At 38.8% G+C, this 26,523-nt stretch overlaps 1 protein-coding gene across 2 annotated transcripts in view; it reads left to right on the top strand.

Moving 5' to 3' along the window:
* LOC150097822 (uncharacterized) overlaps nt 1-23,335 on the top strand; it is a 39,680-nt gene extending 16,345 nt beyond the window's left edge. For both annotated transcript variants that reach the window (XM_090407187.1, XM_090407188.1), the window contains exons 3-6: nt 8,860-9,020; nt 19,568-19,693; nt 21,377-21,479; nt 21,913-23,335. In XM_090407187.1, the coding sequence (XP_090263313.1) occupies nt 8,860-9,020; nt 19,568-19,693; nt 21,377-21,479; nt 21,913-22,301 (779 nt within the window). In that variant the 3' untranslated portion in view covers nt 22,302-23,335. The remainder of the gene's footprint in view (nt 1-8,859; nt 9,021-19,567; nt 19,694-21,376; nt 21,480-21,912) is intronic.
* Nucleotides 23,336-26,523: the final 3,188 nt, after the last annotated feature.

Here is a 26,523-nt window from a genome sequence, read left to right as displayed (position 1 = left end):
GAAGAATGTTTGAGGTCAACGAGTTCAACCTACTGAAGTGTTATTGGAAATACTCCCGAACCCAGGCATCGCTTATAACCGAAATCCTCTACTCTCTCAAAGACCTGTCGATCGCGGACAGTCTCACGGACACGGGATGGCATATTTCACGCGTCTACACCCTAACTGGCCGGTGAGAAATCCTCTGCACGAGCTATACATCTCGAGCGGTCACTACAAAGAAAGAGGGAGTGAAAAAGAAAGAAAGAAAAACCACGCCAGAGCAGTAATACTTTTATCTCGAACTTCAGCTTGAGCTAAAGGCTTGTTCGGCTCGCGAATAACCTTCGCGATAAGAACAATTTCCTTATCTCGGTGTTTAACTGCCTATAAAAGAATGGGCAACAACCAAAGCGACAGCACTTGGTGGCCTTCTGATAATTCCGACATTCACGTGCACTGGCATCTGGCGACGAGTAACCATACCTTTCATTAAAATTACATAAACCGAGATGGATCATTTGTGCCGGCATAAATAACACGGTGTCGAATTTTATTAGGTTTGTACTCATCCGTATTAATGCCGTGACGTACCGCATGCACTTTTTGCCGTACTATGAAAGTCATTAAATGCACTTGCGATGTCGAATTGTTTTGAAAACGGTTTCATTTCCTGTAGTGAGAAAATGATTTTGGTGCGCGTGGCGAGATTTTTTTCCTTTTTTTTTTCTTCCTGTCGTTGAATTGTGAATATAAGCCAGCATTTCAGATAAAACGATATCAACAATAAATTCACGCACGTATAAAAGAGCAGACGATATCATCCTCGCTTATTTACAGAAATAATTAATAATCGCTCGTTAATTAATAATTGGGAAGAAATCTAAAAAGACCGAAATCACTTAAATACTTTATTGGAAGCATCGTATTCTCATCTACATAATTAGACGAACGATTGAACAACAGATCAACTAGCTCTCTCAGCCGCCACGGTTATCTAACGCACCATTTACTTAATGACTGTTTACAAAACACGAATATTCCCCGTAAACAGTCGGGCACGCGTACATTCGCCGTATTCAGACTCTGTTGTTTCTGACGAAAGCTTACGGGCGTCAGTTGTGTTTTGCGAAGCAGCGTGGTTCGTCTCGGCATAGGCGGATACGCGTAAACAGTGGGGGATGAAGCGAAACTCCGCAGTCCATCGATTTAAGTTAAACAGGTGGGAAACCCAGGAGGGTGGAGAAAGCGATCTGTGACTTGTCAGTCGTTTTGTGCTTAAGTGGAGGTCGGGAATAAACGAAGGCTGACGATAACACACCGAAAAAGCGCATTCGGAGAATTTTAATACTCACTCGGTATGGTGGCCCGTCGAGTCGGCAAACGAAGCGATGTTTACGCCAGTTACTCGGGTTACGACTTCAATAGTCCGTGGAGGAAAGATCGAAAGCCATTCCACCTTCTCCTACTTATTCTCAAAGGTCAAAGGACAAACCCCTTATTAAAAGGGTGGGAAATAATAATCAGGATTATTCCTGGAAAGAGTTATTTTTCGTATTTTGTTGCACTCCCCCTCCCCTCCCCTTACTTATCAGATGCCAGCATAAACAAATCAAGCCAAATTAAGGGGGGAAATTTTTTTTTTCTTGATTTCGTGACTTTTTCAAATCTTTCACTGCTTCTTTATTTTGATAATCTCAAACCTTAAATTGAAACAGTCCCTTCCACCCATCGTGCTAATGTTCTATAGGCTTACAGCATTTCTGAGTAGGAGTTACGTAAAAGAGGGTCCACGAAATGAGTAAAGTATGACGAGATTGGCCGCGTCACCATTCTACATTTTCATTCACCGCAATACTTATCGTGATTGACTCCGGTAGTTGTTTGCATGATGATTCTCTCCTTCCTTTAATATCCCAACAACATCGCAAGCCCATCTTTCTTTGGTTAGAAGATGGAACCACTCACCGATGGATGGAAGTAGAAACGTTTTCTCTGGCAAACTCTAGCAGGCGGCTGAATGTTTGAAAGGCTTCCAGCATTTCTCTGTGGTCAGAATTCGCGTGTTGCGATTCATTTAGCATGAACCAGAGATCATCAGGGTTCCAAAAATCCATCTTTATATGGAATTTTTTTCCCAGCCACTTGAGGTGTTCAAATAAGCAAGCGGTCATCTCACATCAATTCATCTGAAGACATTGAGAAATGCCTCTGTGAGATTCATACCGAACGCTTTTGAGTTGGAAGTTGGGAACCCTGTCCACTCTGCCAAAAAGGCCGGCAAAGAGATGTCAAATAGCTATAAGAAATATCCAGCACGACATTTCCTGCCATTCGGTTTATTAAGAGAAGCTCCTCTGGATGGGACAATGTTACTGGCAATTCAGAGACCGCTGTTAGGGTATTGCTGTCTCTAGACGATCACTATCTTGTCGGTCCTACATTCAATGTGTGTGTGTGTGTGTGTGTGTGTTTAAAAAAACTGAGCCTTTATGGTTGAGAACCACTTCCAGGTATTGCATGAGTTGCTTGGCGGGTAACAACGACCCCCCCCCCGGAGTAAAATCAACAAGTGAGTGCATATTGTTGTTGCCACGAAACTATTTGCCTTCGTCAACTTTACCGCAAAAGCAGGTTTTTTTATATATTTTATAAATTACCATAAAATAGTCAAAATCTTTATGCAGTACTTTTCGTCTGACTTTCCCACGTAAACAGTAACAACAACAGAATGAAATGACGAGAAAATGTTAAATAAATTATAAATCGCAAATGTCATTCAATTTTGTGCAATCATTTCCGAATTATTAATTTTTTTTAATGAAAATGATGCGACTGAAACCTAGATTCGAAATCCTAAACATCATTAAATTCCGACCTCCCAGTGCGGAGCTCGTGCAATGGATAATTTCAACCCGTTTTTTCCCTCTCTTATACGCCTGCAAGAGAGTATGAAAGATTATGAATAAACCAAATGAACAGTTCATCAGATCTTTGGAATTCCAAAAGAATTCTAAATTTCAGATTTTAATGAACGTCCAAAGTTCTGGAGTCGCTTGCGAAAGGACAAAATGAATCTTAAAATGCTCCACATTTCGCAGTAGCACCCAATGACTGAATACAACTAATGCTCATTTGTTACAATGGCGGCCTTGGAGAATTACATCATTACATTTATATATATATATATATGATCTGACTGAAACTTAGATTCTAAATTCTAAACATCATTAAATTCCAATCTCCCAGAGCTCCTCTAATGAATATATATATATGTATATGTATGTATATATATATATATATATATATATATATATATATATATATATATATTCGTGTGGATCTAATAGATGAGTTTTCCGTAATGAACAGAATATATTATGCTAAAAAAATTGTAAACGCAGCATTCTTAATATGCTTATACTGGTCTTGGGTAATCAAAGCCATTGCTGACTTCGCATACACAACCAATGACCTGTTTGCCATTCGTAATATCTTCCATTACAGAAACTATAGGGTTGTATTCCGTGTGTAAGAAAGAACGTATAGAATGCAGACTATACGCTGCGGTCGTAACATGCTGGTAGTTCCCAAGGCAAACAAATAAAATTTTCACAAATCTTTTGAGCACTTAGCGACAAGCAGCCACAATAAACTCCCAAACGAAAAAATCAAATCTATAACCTCAGCTTACGCCCTCAGAAAAAGATTGCGAGACTACCTCGCGGGGCTAAACAATGTTGGCATTTACTTTAAACGTTTACTATAAGAGATCGCTGCAACTTACCTATCATGACTAAATTTATCACACGCGAACCACAGTAGTGGTTTTTTATTACGTAAATATTTCGTCCTCGGTATCTTAGGACATCATCAGTACAGATGGCAATACTAAGAACGACGCCAAGGATAGGGCGCGTACGTACAAGGAATCCAAATTGCGTGCAGTGGCGCATTGCGGCCTGAACTTAAATTAAATGAAAATTAATTACAGTTAAGTTATTATTTTACACAATTTTTATGACAATTTCCCATAGTTTAGGATTGGCAAGAACATCGTTGCGGTTTAGACTTGGTCTGTGGAGTAGGGCTTCAGCACTTTCTTTATATAAGCGTTCCTATTTATATGAAGATCTGTGCGGGAGTTTTGTCTTTTCCCAGTGGATCTCGTGGTTGGGGTTTTCAACTCCGTGATGAGAGAGACCAGATTTTTGCGGTTGGATGAGGCGGGTCTGGTCTTGATGTTCCGAAATGCGTTTAAAAAAAACTGCTCTGCCTGTCTGTCCATAATAAGAGAGTTTACAGGAGCATGGACCCTCGTATACACCAGGAAGTAAGTAGCATAGGTGAAAGTTTGTCTTTGGGCGATCTCATGTTTTAGTTACACATCGTGTCCAATTATGATTCTCATACATTAGCAAGTGCATGCCACATTCGGTGAGCTCTCGTAGATGCAGTCGCTGGATTAGTTCGATACAGTCGAGCTAATTTAATTTTCTAGTAACCAGTACGGCTACTGCCGTTTGATACACATTTAAAAAATGTATTGTAAAACTCACTAACTTATTTTACATTTTTATAAACTATCTGATAATGTATCTTACTCGGCTTGTATATATAAGGAAATGATTTTTGCCCATAACAAAATAATCAGCCAAAGATAAATGTAGAAACTAACAGAAAATAGGATAGTAATACGTGAATTGTATATTTATAAATATTACGTATACTTGATGAGAATAATAAACTTTTATTGTATTTTCCTATGGATTTATGCGAAAGGGAAATCGTAGAGGAGGTTTTATTGCCTTTTAAAACTCTCGCAGGCAACTTGGATAGCTTTGTGTGCATCGACAGATGGCCGCTCTGAACAGAGCCAATCCCATCCCACCAGTGAAAATCAATCTGTGCGCGCCACCCTTATTGTGTCGGTACGACAGGAGGAAGTAGCGTCAGGTTTTTAAAAATGGTTGGAAAAGTGCAGCGGAGAGCGACTGAGTTACGGAGGGTGATGAACAACCTCCGTAACTGAATCGCTATAGGTTCCAATCCGGTGTAGGATGCGAAGAACCTTTCTCAGAGTTTTTGTTTTTCGTTTGTAGGTGTTACCGTCTGTCTCATTTGGACGTGGAAGGGTTTTTCCACCATGACGCACTGGTTTGGTAACCCACAAAACAGGGTTACTGGTCAGAAGAACCACGTGCTATTCACAGATATTTGCTCGTAACCTCAGCTGCTTCAGACATAATTTCAACCTTCCACAACAAGCCTACCGATGAAACCACGTGTTAACTGAAGTCGAAGCGCTCATGATAGTTTGGGACATCAGCATTAGGGAAACGGAAGTAAAATAGGGGATCTTGCTTGGTCTGATCTGTTATAATGGGAATGTTTGATCGTTGATCAAAACAGTGGTCACGCTGAGATTGCGACCCCCCCCCCCAAAAAAAAATTATATTCGTATTAGTTGGTTCAACAATAAATGTTTGGGACTATTTATAAGAAAGATCATCGGAGAGCCGTTGAAACGTCATACGAAATTTAAAAAAAAAAAAAAAAACTTAAGCTTTTTCTTTTTTTTGCAATGTCGTTGCCGACTCCATCGATAAAGCGAGTTAGTAGCGATGGGCGATTGCAGATATTCTGTAGACCAGTGTTTCTCAAAGTGTAGTACGCGGACCCCCGGGGGTCCGCGAAAGGTCTTCAGGGGGTCCGTGGCAATTTTCAGCTATATATCATTAACGCATGGAATAAAATTTAAGTTTGAGATCACAAAACGTTCCTATTGTATCACTGAATAAGGTACAGAGACATCTGCAGGCTGTGTAATATGTTTCTCAACAAACAGTGCAATTAGACAAACAAACAGTGCAAACAACTGGGATAAAAACGGCACTAACTAATGAATCGCATGACCCCTCCCACATAAAATGCTGTATTGTAGACAATCAAACCATACGGTGCACCAGCAACATATGGTTTTGTTTGAGTGAACGTGTTAAAACTAAGAAATATATAGTGAATGTGTTTCCGATATTATATAAGGAATTCGGTTAAAGAGAATTAGCATTTCAACTGAACTGTCGGCTTGCTTTTGTCAACTAGTAACGCGATCTTTTATAGCTGCTTTATCTCTACTGGCCTACCACTGCTGTCTGTTTCGAGTTCTGCTTTCACTAGCCATTTGTTGAAGGACTGTTCGTTAAATATGGTAATTTTTTTTAGCTTTCAAATTCTTAAGTATGGATCACTGGTTAAAGACTGGATTTTTAAAATGTGCAAAAGAGAGGAACATAGTAGATACAAGTAGCTGCTAGCAACAAGAAAATGTTGATATTGTCTCCGGATCAAGTGAAATTGATAAGTGTGTGTCGTCTCTCTAAAGAACCAACTAGGAAGAATATGAGAAAACTTCGTAAGTACGATATAAATTACTTGAAATGTGGATTTTCATGGACGGGAAATGAAGAGGAACCTATTCCATTATGTGTAATTTGCGATGAAACTTTAAAAAATGAAAATATGTAATTTAAATCGCCATTTTGAATCGAAACATAATGAATGCAAAAACAAACCTGTCGAATTTTTTCAAAATAAACTTAAAAATGTAAAAGAATCTTAAAAAGTGATGTCGATCGTGTCAGGAGGTGAAAACATGAAGGCTTTAGAAGCTTCATATCGTGTGTCGCTATTAATAGCAAAATGTGGTGCAGCGGAAACAATTGGTCAAGCCTGCAGCAAAAATAATAGCAGAAATTATGATCGGAGATAATGCAAAAAGATCTTTTGATCGGATTTGTCTTTCAAATAGTACCGTTCATCGAAGAATCACTGAAATGGTTGAAAATATAAAACAACCATTATTATCCGATATACGTAAGAGTCCTTATTATGCGTTGCAGGTACATGAATCCACCGACATTACAAATTTTGCAAATCTTCTAGTGTTCGTTAGGTACGAAAAAAACAAAAAATTCATGACGACCTTTTATATTACCAACCCTTGTCAGAACATACAACAGGAGAAGAAATATTCAACAGCATAAATACCTTTATGCATCAAAACAAGCTTGATTGGAAAAGTTGTGTTGGAATAAGCACGGACGGAGCGAAATCCATGGTCGGATTTAAAAAAGGGCTCGTTTCAAGGATTCAAGCTGTTGCACCAAATGCAAAGTCGACACACCGCTGCATACACAGGGAGGCTTCGGCTATAATCATGATGTCTACAGACCTAAGAAAAGTTCTTGATGAAGCTGTAAAATTCATAAATTATATTCAAGGCCGTCCTCTAAATGCCAGACTTTTCTCTCAACTTTGCAAAGAAATGGGAAGCAACTATCCACAACTTCTTTTCCATACCGATGTTCGTTGGCTTTCTCGTGGAAAAGTCCTTACTCGTTTATTTGAACTTCGGAATGAACTACAAGTTTTTCTTGATGAAAAGTTTGAATTGAAAAAGCATTTACATAATTGGAAATGGCTCAGTCAATTAGCATACCTGGCAGATATATTTACTGTATTAAATAGTCTTGATTTATATTTACAATGCAAGGAAATTTCTATATTTCATGTCCAAGATAAAGTGAACGCCACGTTGGCAAAAATGAAGTTATGGCAAAAGCGGGTTGGTAATGGAGAATTTGACGCGTTTCCATCGCTTCATGAATTGCTCGCAAGTTCAAATGAACAAATTGATGATGATGTGAAAACTACTATCATGCAGCATTTAAAAAGCTTACAAATGAATCTAGAAAAGTATTTCCCTGAATTAGACATTAATATTGAGTGGATAAGATACCCTTTCAATAAAAACAAATTTATGCCAAAGGGTCTACTGTCAATAGAAGAAAAACAACTTTTAGAACTAGCTTCTGATGGTTTCCTAAAAATAAATACAGCGAGAATACGTTATCATCATTTTGGCTACAAATACAGAACGAATTTCCTGAATTAACAGATAAAGCTCTAAGGTTCATTTTTCTATTTCCAAGTTCATATCTGTGCGAAGTTGGATTTTCGGCCCTTGTAGATATTAAGACGAAGAAGAGGAATCGCATTATAGATGTCGAACTGCATCTGAGATTGAAATTAACAACTATAGAGCCAAATTTTGCTGAAATTTTATCTCACCATAAGCAATTTCACTCCTCTCATTGATGATAAATTATTTCAAGTAAGTAAAACTTTATAGTATCTCTATAAAGTTTGTTCTATTAAAAATAAATTATATCTTTTGTTTACATGAACATATAAATTCAAATAAAATAGATATTTAATTTTTTAATATTTTTAATTAATTTATTAATTTTAATTAATTTATTCGTTTTATTAATTAATTTATTGGTAATCAATTGTTAATTGATTTATTTATTTTTGAATTAATTAATTAGGGGTACTTGGTAATAATGAAAATTTAAGAAGGGGTCCGCGGATATCTGAAGTTTGAGAAACACTGCTGTAGACTAATGGTGTGGCCTAGATGGTGCATCTTTATCTCTGCTTTCTAACACTTGAAAGTGATAAGAAGAAGCGATAAGACAGCTGGAGTTCACAGCGCAGGTAGAAGACCCCCCCCCCCCAAGGGATAATGAAGCGGTAGACTTTCTCAATAGCGAATCGGTGATTGGCATTAAGTGCCGACGGCGACATTCGGATGAGTTCAGCAGATCGGTGGCAATCCGTCAGCGATTTAAAGTCGCAACTGTGGTCCAGCTTAGCTGGTGAATCATTAGCTGTCACGGTTGCATCACTCGAGATTAATCTCTTAATATAGCGAGGCTCCTGTCCCTGATCCGATGTTAAATTTATGTAGCGACTTCCTACTAAGCAAATGTTTGTTAAATTTACTCTTCAAATTATTGCCATAATTTTTTGCAGATTTCGGGATTCAAGAAGAAAGAGAATGCGTCAACTGTGGAGCCATCTCTACCCCACTCTGGCGAAGGGATGGAACAGGACATTATTTGTGCAACGCCTGCGGATTGTACAGCAAAATGAACGGAATGAATCGACCACTGATGCGTCCTCCAAAGCGATTGGTAAGTGTGTGTCTCTCTCTCTGGCCTGAGCAGCGGATGTATGTCTGCATTATAATAATAATCGTGTGATGATACACGACCGTGAGTCCCCTTTACGGGGAGGTACGGTACCATCTCAGTCCCCCCAAATTTTATCCGGGCTCCGGAACCGGCATAGCTGATGAATCAGACCTATGGCTGGGTCAGTATTCCTGACTGTAATCCGTGTGTGTTCACGGGGCCTGCTTGCGGGATTAAAAACCCCAGATAAACTGGTGGAAAAAACCCTGCTGTCCTCGCCCAAGACCTGCTAACTTGGCTATGACTGAGGAAAATCCTTAAGCTCCTCGCGTCGTCGACGGGAATCGAACCCAGGACACTCCTTCCCCAGGCATATGGTTGCGAAGCGCATAACCCCTAGGCTAACCGCGAGGACTGTCTGCATTATTAAACAGTACATCGAAATGCTGCCTAACGGTGCTTTCGATTTATGTTTTCATGGCGATGAACAGTGACCGAAGAGGATATAGTCGTATTCTTATGCATTATCATGTTTTTAATTAAGGTGACAGTAAAACTGGTTGTATTTTCAATGTAAGACTCTTTATGAGAGATTCTAACTTCTTCGTTTGACATTGACACTTGATCCACTATTGAGTCGCCTATAAACAGGCATCGTTGAAGCTACGTCATCATCGAATATCAATGTCACGGCAACATGATATTGTCTTTTGAGATTTTTATTATATCCACGCAAAAAATTTCATTTGTTTATTATTATTATTATTATTATTATTGTTAATAAGCGTTTTCATGTTCTCGCTGCAACCTGCAATCAGCAACATAAATGTGATCCCTTAACCTGTTCTACATTCCGACTAACCCGGCCATATTTCAGCCCAGTTAAGTGACCTATTCCGGAGCAATAATTCATCAAATAGCTGCCTTCTCATTATTCTACTTGCATTCAAAAGATGCTTCCTGCGTGCTTGACAAGACTGTACTCTCAAATAGTCAATGGTTTTCTTTCACTCGATTTTCACAATTATAGTCACGCTGGAATTTGACTGCAATGTAAACGTATGACCAACATTCTAAGAGTGTCGAAATACTTTAAGATAAGATTCTTGGAAGATGACGAGGATGAATGATGTGATTAGGAAGTATCCGAAGCCATGTAAACATCTGATGATGATGATAGTGCTGTCCGATCATGAGTTCATTGTATTCGAATCCTGCTTTTTAGCCCATGCAATTCGCCATTCATGGGAGCAAATTGCGTGATACCTAGGGGGAGGGGGGAGCAACATTTTGCAAAAAAAAAAAAAAGAAAAAAAAAGAAAATGAAAAAAAAAACAGCAATGAGAGAAAAGGTGAAGTCGGACTCTCTTCGTAGCAGTCAAGTTAGGCCGCCCTTGGTAAGGTGTTACTGGAGGTGCAGCAGGTAATTTACGGTCCTCGAGCGGTCGTAAATTTCGGACTGATGGACAGATCACGACAACCTGCCTCAAAGGTCATGTCGGCTGGAGAGGCGACCAGCAAAGCAAACCCGTAGGTGTCATGAACGCTAACAGACCAGTTCACGTTGTAACTCCATATGGGCTTAGGATTAAGGAGGATTTATTAGGCAAGTTCAGACGGAATTTGTCCAAGCAGCCGTGGTTTGGTGCCAAAAACGAAGAGCGAGTGGGTTTCTTCAAGTGTCACGCCCCTCAGTTATTCTACCTAAACGTAGTCTATTTTTATAGCTTGCAAAGCGGGGTCAGCGCGTCCATCTGAATTAGAAATGAGAGCTTTCCGTTATTTTTTAAGCGTTCCTCCACCCTCAGTAAAAATTATGTGTTGAAGACTTGGCCAATACTTCATCATCCGACTCGAGTTTCGGTTGTTTACAAAAAGTTGCCATTCTGAGATGTCTGCGAGAGGCAAAAGAATCGCGTTGAACATAATTCTCTTTCAAAGGCTTCGCCTGCTAGTCACGTTTTTATTTATTTATTTAATATAGGCACAAACAGTGGAAATTATATTTGTAATTTATTTTTTGTATGTTAAATTCGTTTGAATGCCATACTGCAGAAAATTAATGAAAGAAAAGACAATTTTTCCCTAAAGAACAATTAATTAAAACTTAATTGATGTTTATTGGGATTTCATTTCCCCCACATAACTCCTACAATAAAACCATTCCGAGGTCCCATTGGATCTAAAATTAACTAATTTTAGATTTATTTATTCATAAAACTAACCGGAATTTCTGATATTTGTTATTAAACAATCTTTCAGAAGAGTCTCCGTAACTCAGTCGGTATACACTTTGATCGGAAAGACCTGGGTTCGATTCCCGTCAATGACGTGTGGAACTTTTATCTGGTCCCTATCGACTGAAGGTGAGTTAGCTGGTATGGGGTGTATTTCACACACGAAAGTCGGGTTTTTCGTCTCTCAGAACCGGCAAACCGGCTCCGTAGACAAATACGGATTTACAGCCAAGAATACTTACGGCATATGTGGAAGAGCCAGGGCCCTCACTACATGTCGTAACGCCCGTAGTTAACTACGAGTCGCATCATGGTGGTCAACTCCTAGATAGGAGATGGCACTTGAATGGGATGGGAACCCTTCAGATTTTGTTGGTGATGATCAATCCCTTTCGTAGGTGTCCTCATGCGCTGATCGGTAGGTTTGGGCGATTCGAAAACACCAAGAACGAAATCTTCAATTTTTGAAGTCTTCTATTTTAATTCAATTGATTAAAAGTTTTTTCTTTTCTTTTTTTCTTTTTTTTCGGATGATGAGCTTAGGAGATTTACTTAGGCACTGAAACTTCCCAAAATCGGCGTTCGATTTTGCGTATTCTGCAAGAGATAAAATCCGATTGTCATCATTGAAGCCGAACTAACCTCCAAACTGCCAAATGCATCCCTCTTGTCATAGGTTCGAATTCACGTTTCTTTCTCATGAGAAAGATTTGTGCAAATCCTCGAAACGCAGACCACTCACACGTTATCATATTAAACGAACATCCATCCTATTGTAAAGTTTCAGAGTTTCATTTTATCGACTTCAGAATCGTTTTAAATTATACGCAAATATGTGAAGATCACAAATGGGATATGCAGACATTGGCTGCTTATTTAATGCACTTCGGTTATCCGTGGAATCCGCGACTTCATCAGAAACATCGAAGCCTTGTTAGGCAATATAAAGCAGGCATTGATACAGCAGGAGTAGGAATACTGACGGTCGAGGAGTGGAGAGTCGCCTCGTTTGTTTAAATCCCAGTTCCAGTTACTTCACATTGACGGTGACGTCAGGGTATGATGACAGAAGCATAATGGACTGACCATCATTCCAGATGGCAACATATTACAATTTGGTGGAGGTCCTGTGTTTGCGTGGGAACTCTCTTACAGAAAATATAAGAAAATTATAATAAACAGTTATATTCGTGAAAGCCTTAAAACACCGCGGCTTGCTGATATTGGTCTACTGATTATCATTACGGGCGTTCTAATATTTAATTCCACGGTGGATAAGTCAGAAGAAGAATGCATCACCTTTGGTTGAGAAGATCTGCGTTCAAAATATCCCTTTAACAGTAACGAGTATATTTGCTAGCTTTGTTGACCGAAGTTGAGTTAATCGTCCTTAGGCTAAGGCGGTGGATTTTCTCTAGCAAAATCGCATTCTTGTTCCCCCCCCCGCAAAACAAACGGAATTCTGTTTTAAGAGCTAGAACGAAGTGGTAAAGGCAGCAAAAAATTTCTGAAGCCTTAGATTCGAATTTCTCTCTCTCTCTCTCTCTCTCTCTCTCTCTCTGAAAGACTGAATGAACAATGAGGTTCATTATTTTCCTCGCTGTTAGGTAAAGTTAATTGAATGACGAACTTGTGCCATACAGCAAATCACGAAATTCAGACCATTTTCGTATGGTTCGTATCCTCATGGATACGAAGCAAGGACCTCAAGGGTACTCAGTAATGCTCAATGAAACACATTGGATGAGATGGACACCAAACTCGACGGTTACTATCAGAGTCTAGTCACATGACTTTTTTATACGTAAACATCCAAATACTGGTAGCAAAACATTTAATAGCGAAGAACAGAAGGAACTAGCATGATTCTATCGCCCTTGTGCACAGCTTCATTTCAACTAATGAACTACAAGTTGGTCAGGATTCAGACTGCACGCAGGCAGACACGCTTGGAACTTGACGTCAAAAGTGCTGTCGGTTCCAACGCACTTGCAACCCCACCTGAACTCCGACCGAGTTTTACCGGAACATACTGGGATGATGTCTGCTCTAGACCTGCTACCGAAAACAAAAGACTGAATGAGCAAATGGTGATAATTGCCCCAAGTGGAACAAATGGTCATTTTAAATACAGTAAAAAATGAAAAATGTGCGATGATAACCCTCGGTTCATTGAAGAAAGGCAACTCATAATGAGTTTCGACTTTCATTTAAAATGTCCTTTCATAATTCGTACTCTGTATTAAAAAAGAAAAATCTTGATTTTTATATAAAGAAGAATATAGTTTATTTTTATTTATTTATTTTTTTCTGTTAACTGTAATACTTCAAAATATAGAGAAAAGTTTTTGAAAAGTTTCAAAATTCATAAAATTTTACGTAAGATATTAATACATTATATAAAAAAGAATTTTTTTTGTATTTAATCATATATAATGAGATAAAATGTGAATATCAATGAATTATTTTATTAGAAACATTATCAAAAATTGATAAAAAGTAATACACGATATCAATATACATATATATATATATATATATACCAGGAGGGCTACGCCCATTGGCACATACGGCGCCCAACCCTCCGAGTTCCGTACTGGTGGGTCGGTTCTTCTTGAATTCTGATGACTCGAATTTTGGAGACTCGACACTCAGGGTAGCCCCTGAGTTTCAAAACGTTTAAAAAAACGTGACATATATATGTATATATATGAAGAATTTCAAATGAAAAAGCTCTGCGCAAGATGGGTACCGCGCTTGCTCGCAGATCAAAAACCACTCGGATGAAAAGCTCTGAATGCTTGGATCGTTTCAACAAGAATAAAACTGATTTTGTGCGTCGATTTATTACTATGGATAAGACTTGGATTCACCATTACACAGCTGTCAAAACAGTGGAAAGTAGCCGGTTGTCCAGCGTCAAAGAAGAAAAAGTCGATTCTATCAGCAGGAAAGGTCATGGCATCGGTGTTTGGGGATGCATTTTGTTTACTAGTTATCTTGAAAAGGGTGAAACTATAACCGGCGAATATTATTCCTATCTTTTAACCAGACTAGACGAAAAAATGCGGGAGAAAAGGCCCAGTTTGCAAAAGGAAAAAATCATCTTTCATCAGGACAATGCACCTGCCCACAAAGGTGTTTTGACAATGGGAAAATTTAGGGATCTGCACTATGAATTGTTGGAACATCCACCCCATTCCCCAGATTTGGCTCACTGTGACTTCTCTCTCTTCTCAAAACCAAAATTCTTCCTCGCTGGTCAGCGTGTTTCTTCAAATCAAGAGGTGATTGCAGTCGTAGAGGGTTGTTTTGCAGATCTTACTGAGAACCACTACAGGGACAGGATAATGGCGCCAAAGCATCGAGGAATAAATGTATTAGTCTTAAGGAAGATTATGTTAAAAAATAAAAATAATTTGAAATTATAAATTCGTTTTTTCATTGTTAGGCGGAGAACTTTTCAGACCATCCTCGTATATATAAACTGAAAGAACAATAATAAACTATTTTTGTGTTTAAATAGATTAGTGTTATTATTGGTGTGTATTCCTTATCAATCTTGGGCAGTAGGGTAACAGTATGCTACTTAAGCGATGATGGAAAAAGGTGCTTTCTTGATGTCTTCCTGTAAGTATTTCATGACTGCAGACGTGTGTGTTCACGGGGAGGTTTGCCTGTTATCAGAAATGAAAACCCCGAGTTTCAGGGCGAATAATCTCTCTACCCTCTATGAGACCTGCTAACTCACCTTTAGTCGAAAAGACCTGATAAAGGTTATTCGCGTTATGGACAGGAATCGAACCCAGGTCTTTCCGGCTGCAGGGCATCGTCTATACCGGCTGACCTACGGAGCTCCATTATTATTATTAGCAATAGATTTTTTTTTTTTGTTGTATTGCTGTTATTGAGGTAGGTAAGCTTCTTTATTTATGAGCAACATCGATTAATAAAACATAATGCACTTAATAACATTCAGAATATTTTCCATCGTTTTATTGAGTGTGCACATCGTTGACTTTGTATTTGAGACGAGTCAAAGCGCATATAAATATTTTATTTCCGCTGATTTTATAATTGGACAACCGTCTTATTGGAACACTAGCGAGGATGTGGGCTATTTTGGGGAGGGGGAGGAGAGAAGAGTATTTTCTTAAATATTAACCCTTGCTTCAACCTCCTTTGTCGTTCATTGAACTTATTAACATCAATAAGCGCGTCGTTTTGAGCAACTGCACTCCTTGAAGTCTTCAGGCCTCCAAGAGGCAGCAGCTTGGTGATCTCCCATCGGGCGATGAGGTCCACAGACTTTTAAGTTTCGCGATACTCGGGTAAAGTTTCGGACATTTTGAAGAAGGAAATATTCTGCTTTTATTTTTAAAATAGTAATAAAGTTACGATAACTTAACAATGATTGTTCCAAAATAGACTAAAATATTAGTAAGTGGCTACCAAATGTTACTCAGGCATTTCGTGCTTGTGTTTCTAACATAATCCAAGCGAAGTTTGCATTTCCGGCTAAGCGCTTTGGGATAAGAAAGCAAGCGAGAAAATATTCGGTGCAACGAAGAGAGCCTGTTCCTTTGGGAACAAACTGACACGCTCATAGTTTACGGGTGACCAGTTCCCTTACCACAATACTGCATCGGGGGGGGGGGGGCTGCTAATGATCGCAAGAACCAAGATAAGTGTATATTTTATTACACCCTGCAAAGGAAACCTTCCGGTGCAAGCCACACTGCGAAACACACACCGTAAGTCGAAAGATCATCTCACGCCAAAACAAACTTCGATACATTGTAACTAAAGCCTGCACCCGCCCTGCGTGCATTCATCATAATGCCCGAACATTGTTTACAGAACTCGCTCAGCAGAGGATTCTGCTTCGCTGATGTACGACTCCATCTGTAAAAAAAAAAAAAAAAAAAAAAAGCCAGTATTTCAGTGTGACGTTATACACACATACTTGCTACAATGTTATTCAGTGCTGATAATAGGGAGGATATACTACACCACCCCTCCTCCTCCTTGGGCGCAGGTTAACCCACCCGCGTTCCACCCTATTATTCATTCTGGCCGCGCCACATCATTAGTATAAAGATGGACACGAGTTTGACACCGCGTCATAACTTTTACCTCCGGAATGGACTGGCGCCACTTTGCGGTCACGCGACTCCCCATCCCTTCATTCGATGACCCCATCCGTAGTGTCCGCACTCGGTCTGCTTTCAATTAGAGACGCGAATTATTCACCGACTTAAAGGTAATCCACTCGACTGTAAATCTTAAGCGTATTACAGGATTTGGGCAGCCTTCTCGTACCTTTGGCCAACTCGCTGTTCGCTGCCGAGCACTAAATGACGGGGATGTCAGGAATTGCGTTTTCAGATTCTTACGGGATGGCAGCGTAAGCTGTTCCCATCCAGGACAACCGCAGTCCGCTCGGTTTTACTGCCGTTTTATTGCTGGGACTGTCAGTCCCGCGTGTCTTTCACTTAAGGAGAGTTCTTTGTTTTGTTTTCCTGCTTTGATTTTTATTAGCGTTCTGTCTCTTGAATACGTGCGAGTGTCTCTCTCTCTCTCTTTCGGAAAGAGAGAAAGACAAGACATTAATAAAGCAAATATGAAAGCAATTTCTGACTTGCTAGTCCTTATAAGGACTGGCTTAAAGGGGCGAAGAAGCAAGAGTGCTTTTCATCTTCCCCGTTATCTGTAGAGGACACTGTAGGGATAAGGTGTTATTGAGCACTTAAAGCTCTGATCATGGCAGGAGGGTACAGCAATAGCCGAGCCTCAGTTAGAACTTCATTGGCTACAGCATTGCCATCCATTACCCTCCAAGGGTATTGGACTGAATGAATCAATCACCGCATCTCACGGTCGATTCTCACGTCATTTCCTCACCTCTGACTTGCTATATTTCTCATTGAATTTATAAAGGAGGTTATAAAAAAGAAGCTTAGGAATGGAGGAAAGAGTGCTGTAAAAGGAGTTAGAGATGATAAAGGTGACATGAAAATGGGAGAAAAAGATATCCTTGGAGTATGGAGTAATTACTTTGAAAAACTGCTAAATGAAACAAGCAGTGATGACAGCACAGTGATAAAAAACACTGACCAGGCATGCAGTCAGGAATACATATCCATACTTGAAGTAGAAAAAGCCATCAAAGGCTTGAAATGTGGAAAGGCAGCAGGAGTAGATGATATTCGACCAGAAATGCTGAAGTATGGTGGTATAAGAGTCTTACAGTGGCTGCACTGCATAGTTCAGAAAGCCTGGACAGAGGGACGAATTCCTGATGATTGGAGTAGAGCTCTCATAGTACCCATATATAAAAAGGGAAATAAAACTGAATGTGAGAATTACAGAGGTATTTCCCTACTGAGTGTTCCTGGCAAGATCTATGCAAGTATACTTGAGAAACGGTTGAGAATAATTCTGGAAGAAAAGCTTGGTGAAGAACAAGCTGGATTCAGGCCAAATAGAGGCTGTCAGGATCAGATCTCCACTTTACGACAAATAGTCGAGAAAGCATGGGAATATAACAAAGATCTGTATTTAAGTTTTGTCGATTTGGAAAAGGCATATGACAAGGTGCCAAGAGAGAAGCTATTCAATACGCTGCAGTTATATGGTGTCAATGGAGCATTATATCAAGCAATACTTAGTCTTTATTTGAGTTGTAAGTCAGCAGTTAGAATTGAGGGAAGTACAGGAAGATGGTTTAATGTTAAATCTGGTGTGAGACAAGGATGTATATTATCCCCTCTGTTATTCATTATCTATATGGATCACATTATGAAGGATTAACATGATATCAAAATTGGAGATGTTAATGTCAGCTCTTTGCTTTATGCGGATGATGTTATACTTCTAAATAAATCCGCTACAAGTCTGCAAGATTCTCTGACTAAATTGAATAGCTGTTGTAATAGATATGGTATGAAGGTCAGCAATAAAAAGACAAAGACAATGAAAATAGGCAGAATCATTGAAAATGTCAACTGTGTTGTGAATGGAGAACCTGTGGAACAAGTAAAACATTTCAGCTACTTAAGCATGATTTTTAGTGAAGATGGTAAATTAAATATAGAAATAGATAACAGAATCAGCAAAGCTGGTATGGTAGGAAGTCAATTGAATAAATTCATATGGAATAAGAAAAAAATTAGTCGGAACACTAAATTAGCTGTGTACAAGACAGTATTCAAACCAGTTTTAACTTATGGATCTGAGAGCTGGGTCAGAAGTAAAACACTTGACCAAAGACTAGAGACCGCAGATATGAGAGTCCTGAGAAAGATTAGAGGCGTGAACAGATGGCATCAATTGCAATATCATATTAAAAACGAGGATATTAGGAAAGAAGTTGACATTGTCAGCATCCAGAAATGCGTTAGCAGAGCTAATCTCAGGTGGTATGGTCATTTAAACAGAATGGGAGAGGAAAGATTAACAAAACAAGTGTTCTCTGCCAGGTTGGCAGGAAAGCGATCCACAGGAAGACCAAGATAGAGGTGGATTGATACGGTACAAAGTGCTTTAGACGATAGAAATATAAGATCTGATAATGTTGGAGTCTTGACAAGTAACAGACTGATTCAGAGGAAAATTGTGGATTGGAAGTTAGTAATGATGTAAATTTTTCATGTAGTACTATCATATCCTGTACACCCCTTGAGGGTACATTGCAGGAATTTGATGATGATGATGATGATGATGTTATAAAAAATATAAAGTGGTGTTTTTAGAGTTTATTCTTATTCATTTTTAAAAAAAAATCTTTTACTTGATTAAAATGCAAAAATGTATTTTACTTATCTAAATAACTTAGTTATTATATTTTTATAATTCATAAAAATATTTTTGTAATTATATGCATAACATAAGAGTATTGAACATGAAAATTATTTCCTGAATTGTGAATTCTATATTTAGTTCCTTTTCTTCGTTCTCTCTGTCTGTCTCATTAAAATGGCCACAAATAAGCATAATCGGAAGAATAACAACCAAAGTTTGCATTACGTTGTTTAAATGGTCATATTAATGAGACAGACCGAAAGAACAGAAGAAAAAAAAGAACAATTTGATGGTTTCTTCTCTCTCTCACACATGATTGTCATAGCCTAGAGAGAAGAAACCATCAAATTGTTCTTTTCTTATTCTTATTGATCTTTCCATTTCGATCACTGCTGCGATGATAGATTTAAGTTTTCTCCTCTCGTACGCTCATTTGTGCATTCGAAATGTTCGCATTGCTATGCCATCCACAACTTCCGTTGACGTTATTCGTTTTCTTGTTCACAGACATCCAACAGACGTGCTGGCCAAGCCTGTTCCAACTGCGCTACCACTACGACCACCCTCTGGCGGAGAAATTCCCAAGGAGAACCAGTCTGCAATGCCTGTGGTCTCTACTATAAACTGCACGGAGTAAGTTCCCTTGAGAAATCTGTGGCCTTCCTTAATTATGATTATTCTTGAGTGAGTATGTTTGCACGATGACTTCTTAATGATTCCAAGCAGGATAATTTTCTTAAAGTTATACGAATTTCTCTCTCAAATCCCTTAAGAGCAGTGTGGATTATTTCCTGTTTTAAATACGAAATACAATTTTTAAATCCATTCAAAAAGCGAACGAACAGCAAATTGAGAATGTTAGCTAACATTCTCAATTCTAAGCTAACACACACACACACACATTTTACACCATCCTGAACGGACGTCGCTAGGGTTCGCCATGGATGCCAAGTCTTTTCTTTCTTTTGGACAGCGCATATACTTTAAAGTGTTTAATTTCTTTGTGCACGTGTTACGTAGTAACCAAAATATTAAACATCTACTGCTACTTTTACAAAACGCAATCAACCAGTAGCACACAAGTAACCACACCTGCCGTAAATAGGCTATCTTCAGGAAACAATGTCTGCGCGTGCAGGTGTGTACGAGACAGTGGAAAAACATCGTGGCTTGAATGACTTTTAGTGGGACGATGAGAGTGGACACTAGACGGACTGATAAGAGTTCCTTGTAACCATTTCTCGGTTAGGATGGATAAGTGCAACAGTCTCTCATATAAAACAATAAGCTATAGGAATGCCAGCATTGGACACCAGAGGACTGCCTCGCGGAGCGATGACTCTCAGTCCTGTTACTTCTCGTGAAAGAGAACAAGGATTTGACACCAACAAATGACGGGCTCGACGGAGGATTCTTTCCTGGCACTGCTTGAGTACTTGATACTAATGGAGATGGACATCGTTGCCATCTAAGTCCATCCACTGATGCTGACTGTTTACGTTAATAGCTCTAACGGATCATGTCCGAGAATGTTTGCGAAGCTTCTCAGAATCGGAGTATCGAGGGGATTTTGAAGACAATATTAAGTGAGTATTTTTAATAAACTGGCAACTCAGTACATACAGTAGCGACCATCTGGGGTTGCTTTAAAAAATTTAAAAAAAAAAATTCAAATACTTTATTTAAATTATTCGAACATCAGATGAATATTTCTTAAAACTTTTCTTTGCACTTTTTTTAATCTTTTACCACGACCAGAAATATGTAATAGAAAAATACTTAGTGAATCGGGTCCAGTCTGTTTTTAATAATGCGCATCCGGAGCTAGTAAGGAACACAACCGAATGGGGGCGTCACGAATCGAACTTGCACCTATGGACTCGAGAAACGCGACACTCCCTTCATTCACTAAGAAGCGAGCCTCGTACTGAAGCAGTTGAAATTGTTTCCGCTTGAAAATGCCAAGCAAACGAATAAGATAAATGTAAGACGTTTAATAAATAAAAACAATTTCAAAACATCAGATTAATTCGTGTTTGATTTGATTTGTTTCTTAGAATGTTGGCGAAAGTCGAACTGATTTACTGCAAATGAGTTTAAAAAAAAATGTTTTTTTTTTTTTTTATTAACAGTCAGCCAGAAAACGTGTTCTGCCTATCAAATGAATACCGTTGACATTTTTAAAGAATAAATTAAAATATTTCCGCGAACTAGTTCTTTATTCCAGCCGATAAAGCATTTCAATATAATTGTTAAGATGTCGATTTTGAAATCACCGCCTGAGAGTGTGCGCACTAAATAATTGTTCCTTTGTAGGTGAATCGCCCACCGACAATGAAAAAGGACGGCATCCAGAAAAGGAAAAGAAAGCCAAAAAATGCTAATCAGGATCACAAGACGAAGTCTCCTATCTCTCCAGGTGCGTGGGCTTAACTTATTGTACGCGTATTAAGAGTGTTATGTAATTAGCTGAACGTTGTATTTGTGTTGTACGCATGTGGGTGGGTGGGTGGGGGAGCCACCTAGAATTAAAACGAAAAGAAATTTACTTGAATGTCATGTGTAGACAACCAAGCTCCATGATTGTTATGAGGCATGGTTAACGTTGGCTATTGTTACGGCCAATGAAGCATTGTTTCGATTACAATAGCAGACGTTATTATGGTCAATGTTAGTGTCATTGTTGTAAAAGCTTTTAACAATGAACCCTGTCTCGTTTATCTTTCGGTAACACGTCTTGCTATCTTCTCAACCAATCCTTTTCATTTCAAACGTATTTCAATTTCGTACGTAAACAGATGACAAAAGAAAACAGATTTTTCGATATTAATTATCTTATATTTTCTTTACAGAAATGAAACCTTCGATTTCCGCCTCTTTTCTGGAGCAAAGCGTATCCCATCCGCCAGTCACCACCACCAACACCTCCACCACGACCGGGAGCCAGACGACCGATCGCGTCCCATCTCCTCAAATGGCGTCAACCAGTCCAGTGGCCTCAAGCCAGCACATTTGTTCGTCGACCACTCCGTCATCTGCAGTTTTAACTCGGCACGTCCAAGGTCTCCTTCCCATCGATCACCACTCGGGTACTTCGGTTCTCGTGGGTTTGAACACCCTTTATTCTCACGGTACTTCGGTCATCTCCAGCGCTCTTGTCAATAACCCCGGTTCCGTACCCGTTTCGGTGATAGACACCAGTAAAATGCACTGTCCAATACTCACCAATCACTCATCGTAGCTGTGGAGGGAAAAATACATGAATAAATAAATAAACGTATTCACCCAGTTTCGAGAACTAGGTTCTCATGCCATATAACGTGCCATTAATGTAGACTTCCTTCAACAAAATGTAGTGCCATATACTGTGCAATATTCCGATGCAGGGTACAAATAACGAACAATAAAAGAGTTGATGTGCAAGACAGAAGAATGGAATGTAAAACTATCAGCCATTACTCGTATTGTAAACAGTTCATTTCATTGTAACAATGTATCAACCTCATATTGTCTGCCATTATTGTCCAATGCATCAACAATAACCTCACGAGAAGTGAGATTTCTGTTCTCCAACGCATACAATATAGGAAATGGACAAGTTTTATTACTGCATCAACAATGGTTATAGAAATGAACTCTATGTGACGTCACAAATAGTATTGCGTGCAGGATTGTATTTTTTTTTTTTTTGAGTCATATCTTTTTTAGTGTTTTTGAATTTTTTTTTCAGTAAAAAGTTATTTTACTTTGCTGTAATTATCTAAGTTTTCCGTTTTGGGATACGGCAACGGCACCGGTTGAAAACCCAAACAGTTTAAACAGCATAATAAAACGCCTGCGTTTCATACAAGATGAATTGTTCGCATTTTGACTTGTGCGTTATCGCAAGCCACACGTCCCAGAAATTATAAACACCACCGAGCCCCGCCCTCTCAGTTCTACGGTGTCCACGATCGAAAGAAGTGTTAAAATATAAGCTGGCCATGTGCCAACGACATCGGTCGGGTGAGATGTGTGCGATAATGTCTTGCGACGACGCCGAATGATTGCTGAGCGTGCATGGTTTTCGCAGGTGCAAAAAAACGAAGAACATCTCTCCGAGTCACGCAATTTCTAGGTGACATCGCATAACGAACGCCTCGGGCACGACGGAATTTCTTTCGGAAGGAAATATCTTCCGTTTTTAGGCGATTAGAACAGAATGAAAAAAAAAAAAATTACTTACTTTGTATGTAGAATTTATATGTTTGAATAAATTTAGTTATTTCAATAGCAGTGGTGTTTTGATCTCGTTATTCTCCACGGCACTCGGTTATTTTAAGTAACTCAGATGCCTGTCGATGAGAGTTCGCAAATAAAAAAAAAAAAAAGAATGAATAATTATTAGTTTTCCATTCCCTTAACAGAAAATTATGTTTCCTTATACTGTATATATATATATATATACAGTATAAGTATACAGTATAAATATACAGAATATATATATATATATATATATATATAAAACGACCTTGTCATTATAGATAATATATTACATTGGACTTTTACTGCAGCAAATTAATAGGTTAACAAAGAAATCTTGGCTTCCCCAGATAGAAATTGAAGACATCCTCCCGGTGTTAAGGGCTTGTCCGTGATGGGGGTAGCAACAGGGCCTATTATATTATGTCTGCCATTTTGCTAGGGTAAAGTGGAAAGACTAGAAATTATTCTAAAAGTAGCGTCACATTTTCTAGGTTGAGTCCTGACTGATATTTGTTTTGAAGTTGTGCCCAAATTTACATGGAGAGAAGATACAAGAAATTCTAAAACATTTATTTACTATGTTATTATTGACAGTAATATCTCCGCGCTGATTCAAAGAGCCAATCTGAAACTGGAAGCGATCACCGCTTACTTTTGAACAGGGGAAAAAGGAATATCATGCTGGACAGAAAATGTATGCGAAAGTTTTAAAAAGAATCAGAGTCGAATAGCTTCCCCGGGTGAACTGTAGACTCAAATATACAAATATTATTGGAAATAAATGACCGAGTTTGGAAACCACCAAATCTTGGAGTGGCAGATCCTGATGAAAGCATTCGTGGGCTCAGCCAGAAAGACATCTCAGAATCCACTGCAGTAAAAGTCCAAGGTAAGAAGTTCTGCCTATAATGGCAAGGACAGGAAGATCAGAACTTCGTGGTGGCCTCTAGAAGAAGTGAAAGAGGAAGTTGAAATAGAAAAAAAGAATATATGTTATTATTATTATTATTATTATTATTATGTGACACCTCCAGGAAGTCCAAAGACTCATCAAGGAAGAGGTGCCAATAGCATCGAACGATTGAACTCCTTCCAACTACTAACCGCGCTCAAACTTGCTTAACTTTTTGCGTGAGCCATTAGTAGCAGAGGCTCTACCAATCGACCAACCTTTCATCATCATCATCACAAACCATAGGCTCACTGCCGTTGGTATCCGATGCCTCTCTCACTATCTTCTTCCGCCTTTCTTTGTCCAGTGCACAGAGTCACAGTTTCTGTACGCCCATTCCGCACCAGTCCTTTATGTCGTCTATCCATTCTCTGTATGGTCTACCTCTTCTGTTTAAACCATCCAAAATGCCAAACATCAAAAAAAAAAAAAAAAAAAAATCAGCTAACGCCTTTTTGTTCCCGTATGGGGAGTAGGCAAGGCCGTTTTTAGCCCACTCTAACTTTTGGAGACTGAGTGGGCAGTTCAATCTCCACTCGTACCAATCAAAGATAGCTGGCCCAAGGCTATCGCTAATTAATCGACACGCAGTGAAGAAGGCGACTAGTAAGTGCAGCCATCTAGTGGTCCCTAACCCTAACACAATATTTTTAATGTCTGAAAATAGTGTGGGTTCGATGGCCGATTTTCTTGGGTTAATGGGACGAAAAACCCGAGTTTCCGGGCGGGAAAATCCGCTAGCTCGTGCCAGAGATCGACTAACTCTGGAACCGGTCGAGAAAAGGCTTAGAAAAAGTTCCTGTAGTCGGCGACTAGATTCGAACGCCTTTCGTCGTGCGGTCAAGCGCTGTAGAGTGCAAACGCAACTTCTGCTGAGCTAAACATAAATTAATTTATCTTCCGGTCTCACTCATTCTACAGATGTGTCCAAATAATTGCAGCTTCCGTTTAATAATATTCTGCATTAGATTCTCTTTTGCTTGTATAATTCTGATAGAGCTCTTCATTGGTGATTTTCTGTACCCATCCTATTCTTAGAATCTTCCTGTAACAAGTTCTTTCAAATGCCAAAATTCTTTTTCTTGATTCCTTATTTATTGCTCACGTTTCAGATCCGTACAGCACACCACTGAAGATGCATGTTTCCAGTACTCTTAGTTTTGTTTGCAGGCTGATCACTTTCCTTTTCCAGATGTTATCCATGGCCTTCAGATTTGTTCTTCCCTTTGCAATCCTGATACAGTCCAAGTCATATGTCAGTTTATTTCCCAAATACGTGAATTGTTCTACATTTTCTATATCAGTTTCATCCACTTGTATCTTTTGTTTCATGTTCTTCTCACCAAATACCATTGTCTTTGTTTTTTCAAAGTTCGTAACAAGTCCAAATCTCTTCCCTTCCTCATTTAACAGTTTCAGTGCTTTTTGTAGTTCTCTTTCGTCTTCTTCAATAATAACAATGTCATCTGCAAATCTCAGATTGTTAATTCTCATTCCGTATACAGATATTCCTTTGGCATCGTCTTTCATTTTATCCATTGCTCTTTCTAAACGTGCGATGAAAATGCTTGGTGATACTGGGTGTCCCTGTCTGGTACCTCTGCTTGTTCTAAACCATTTTCCCAAATCATCACCTAGTCTAACTGCTGCAACTGCATTCTGATAAACATCTTTTAATATAGCTATTCATTTTTTTTTTTATCAATTCCATAGGATTCCGGAACTGCTAATGTCACTTTGACATTAGCAGTGCTAGAATTATGGAATCGACAGAAAACTAATAGCTACATTGAACATTAACCAGAATAAGCTAGAATGTAAAAATTATAAAACAATTGCTTTGACAAGTCACCTTGGTAAAGTGATGATGATGATGATAATGACAAAAAAGATTGAGAACACGATTGGAAGCATACCTTGCAGACGATCAAGCAGGATTTAGGAAGGATAGAACTACAATTCAACAGATTTTGACAATGAGGTTAATAGCAGAGAAAGCTAAGGAGAAACAACAAAAACATAAAAACATATATACTTGCAATTGTGTTCTCAATCTTTCTGTCAATATGATCGTCATCACTTTACCAAGGTGACTTATCAAGGCAATTGTTCTATAATTTTTACATTCTAGCTTATTTCCTTTCTTGTATAATGTTACTAATACTGATTTCACCCTCTTCTCTGGCATTTTCCCTTCTTTCCATCCCATATTACATAGTTGGTGCATTTCTGTGATCATACTTTCACCACCATATTTAATCATTTC

This window comes from Typopeltis vanoorti, chromosome 17, assembly GCF_054136105.1.
Source record: "Typopeltis vanoorti isolate ZY-2024b chromosome 17, IOZ_Tvanoo_1.0, whole genome shotgun sequence".
NCBI lineage: Eukaryota > Metazoa > Arthropoda > Arachnida > Uropygi > Thelyphonidae > Typopeltis > Typopeltis vanoorti.
The sequence above is the reverse complement of the archived record's forward strand: the minus strand, read 5'-3'. Positions and strand labels throughout refer to the sequence as shown.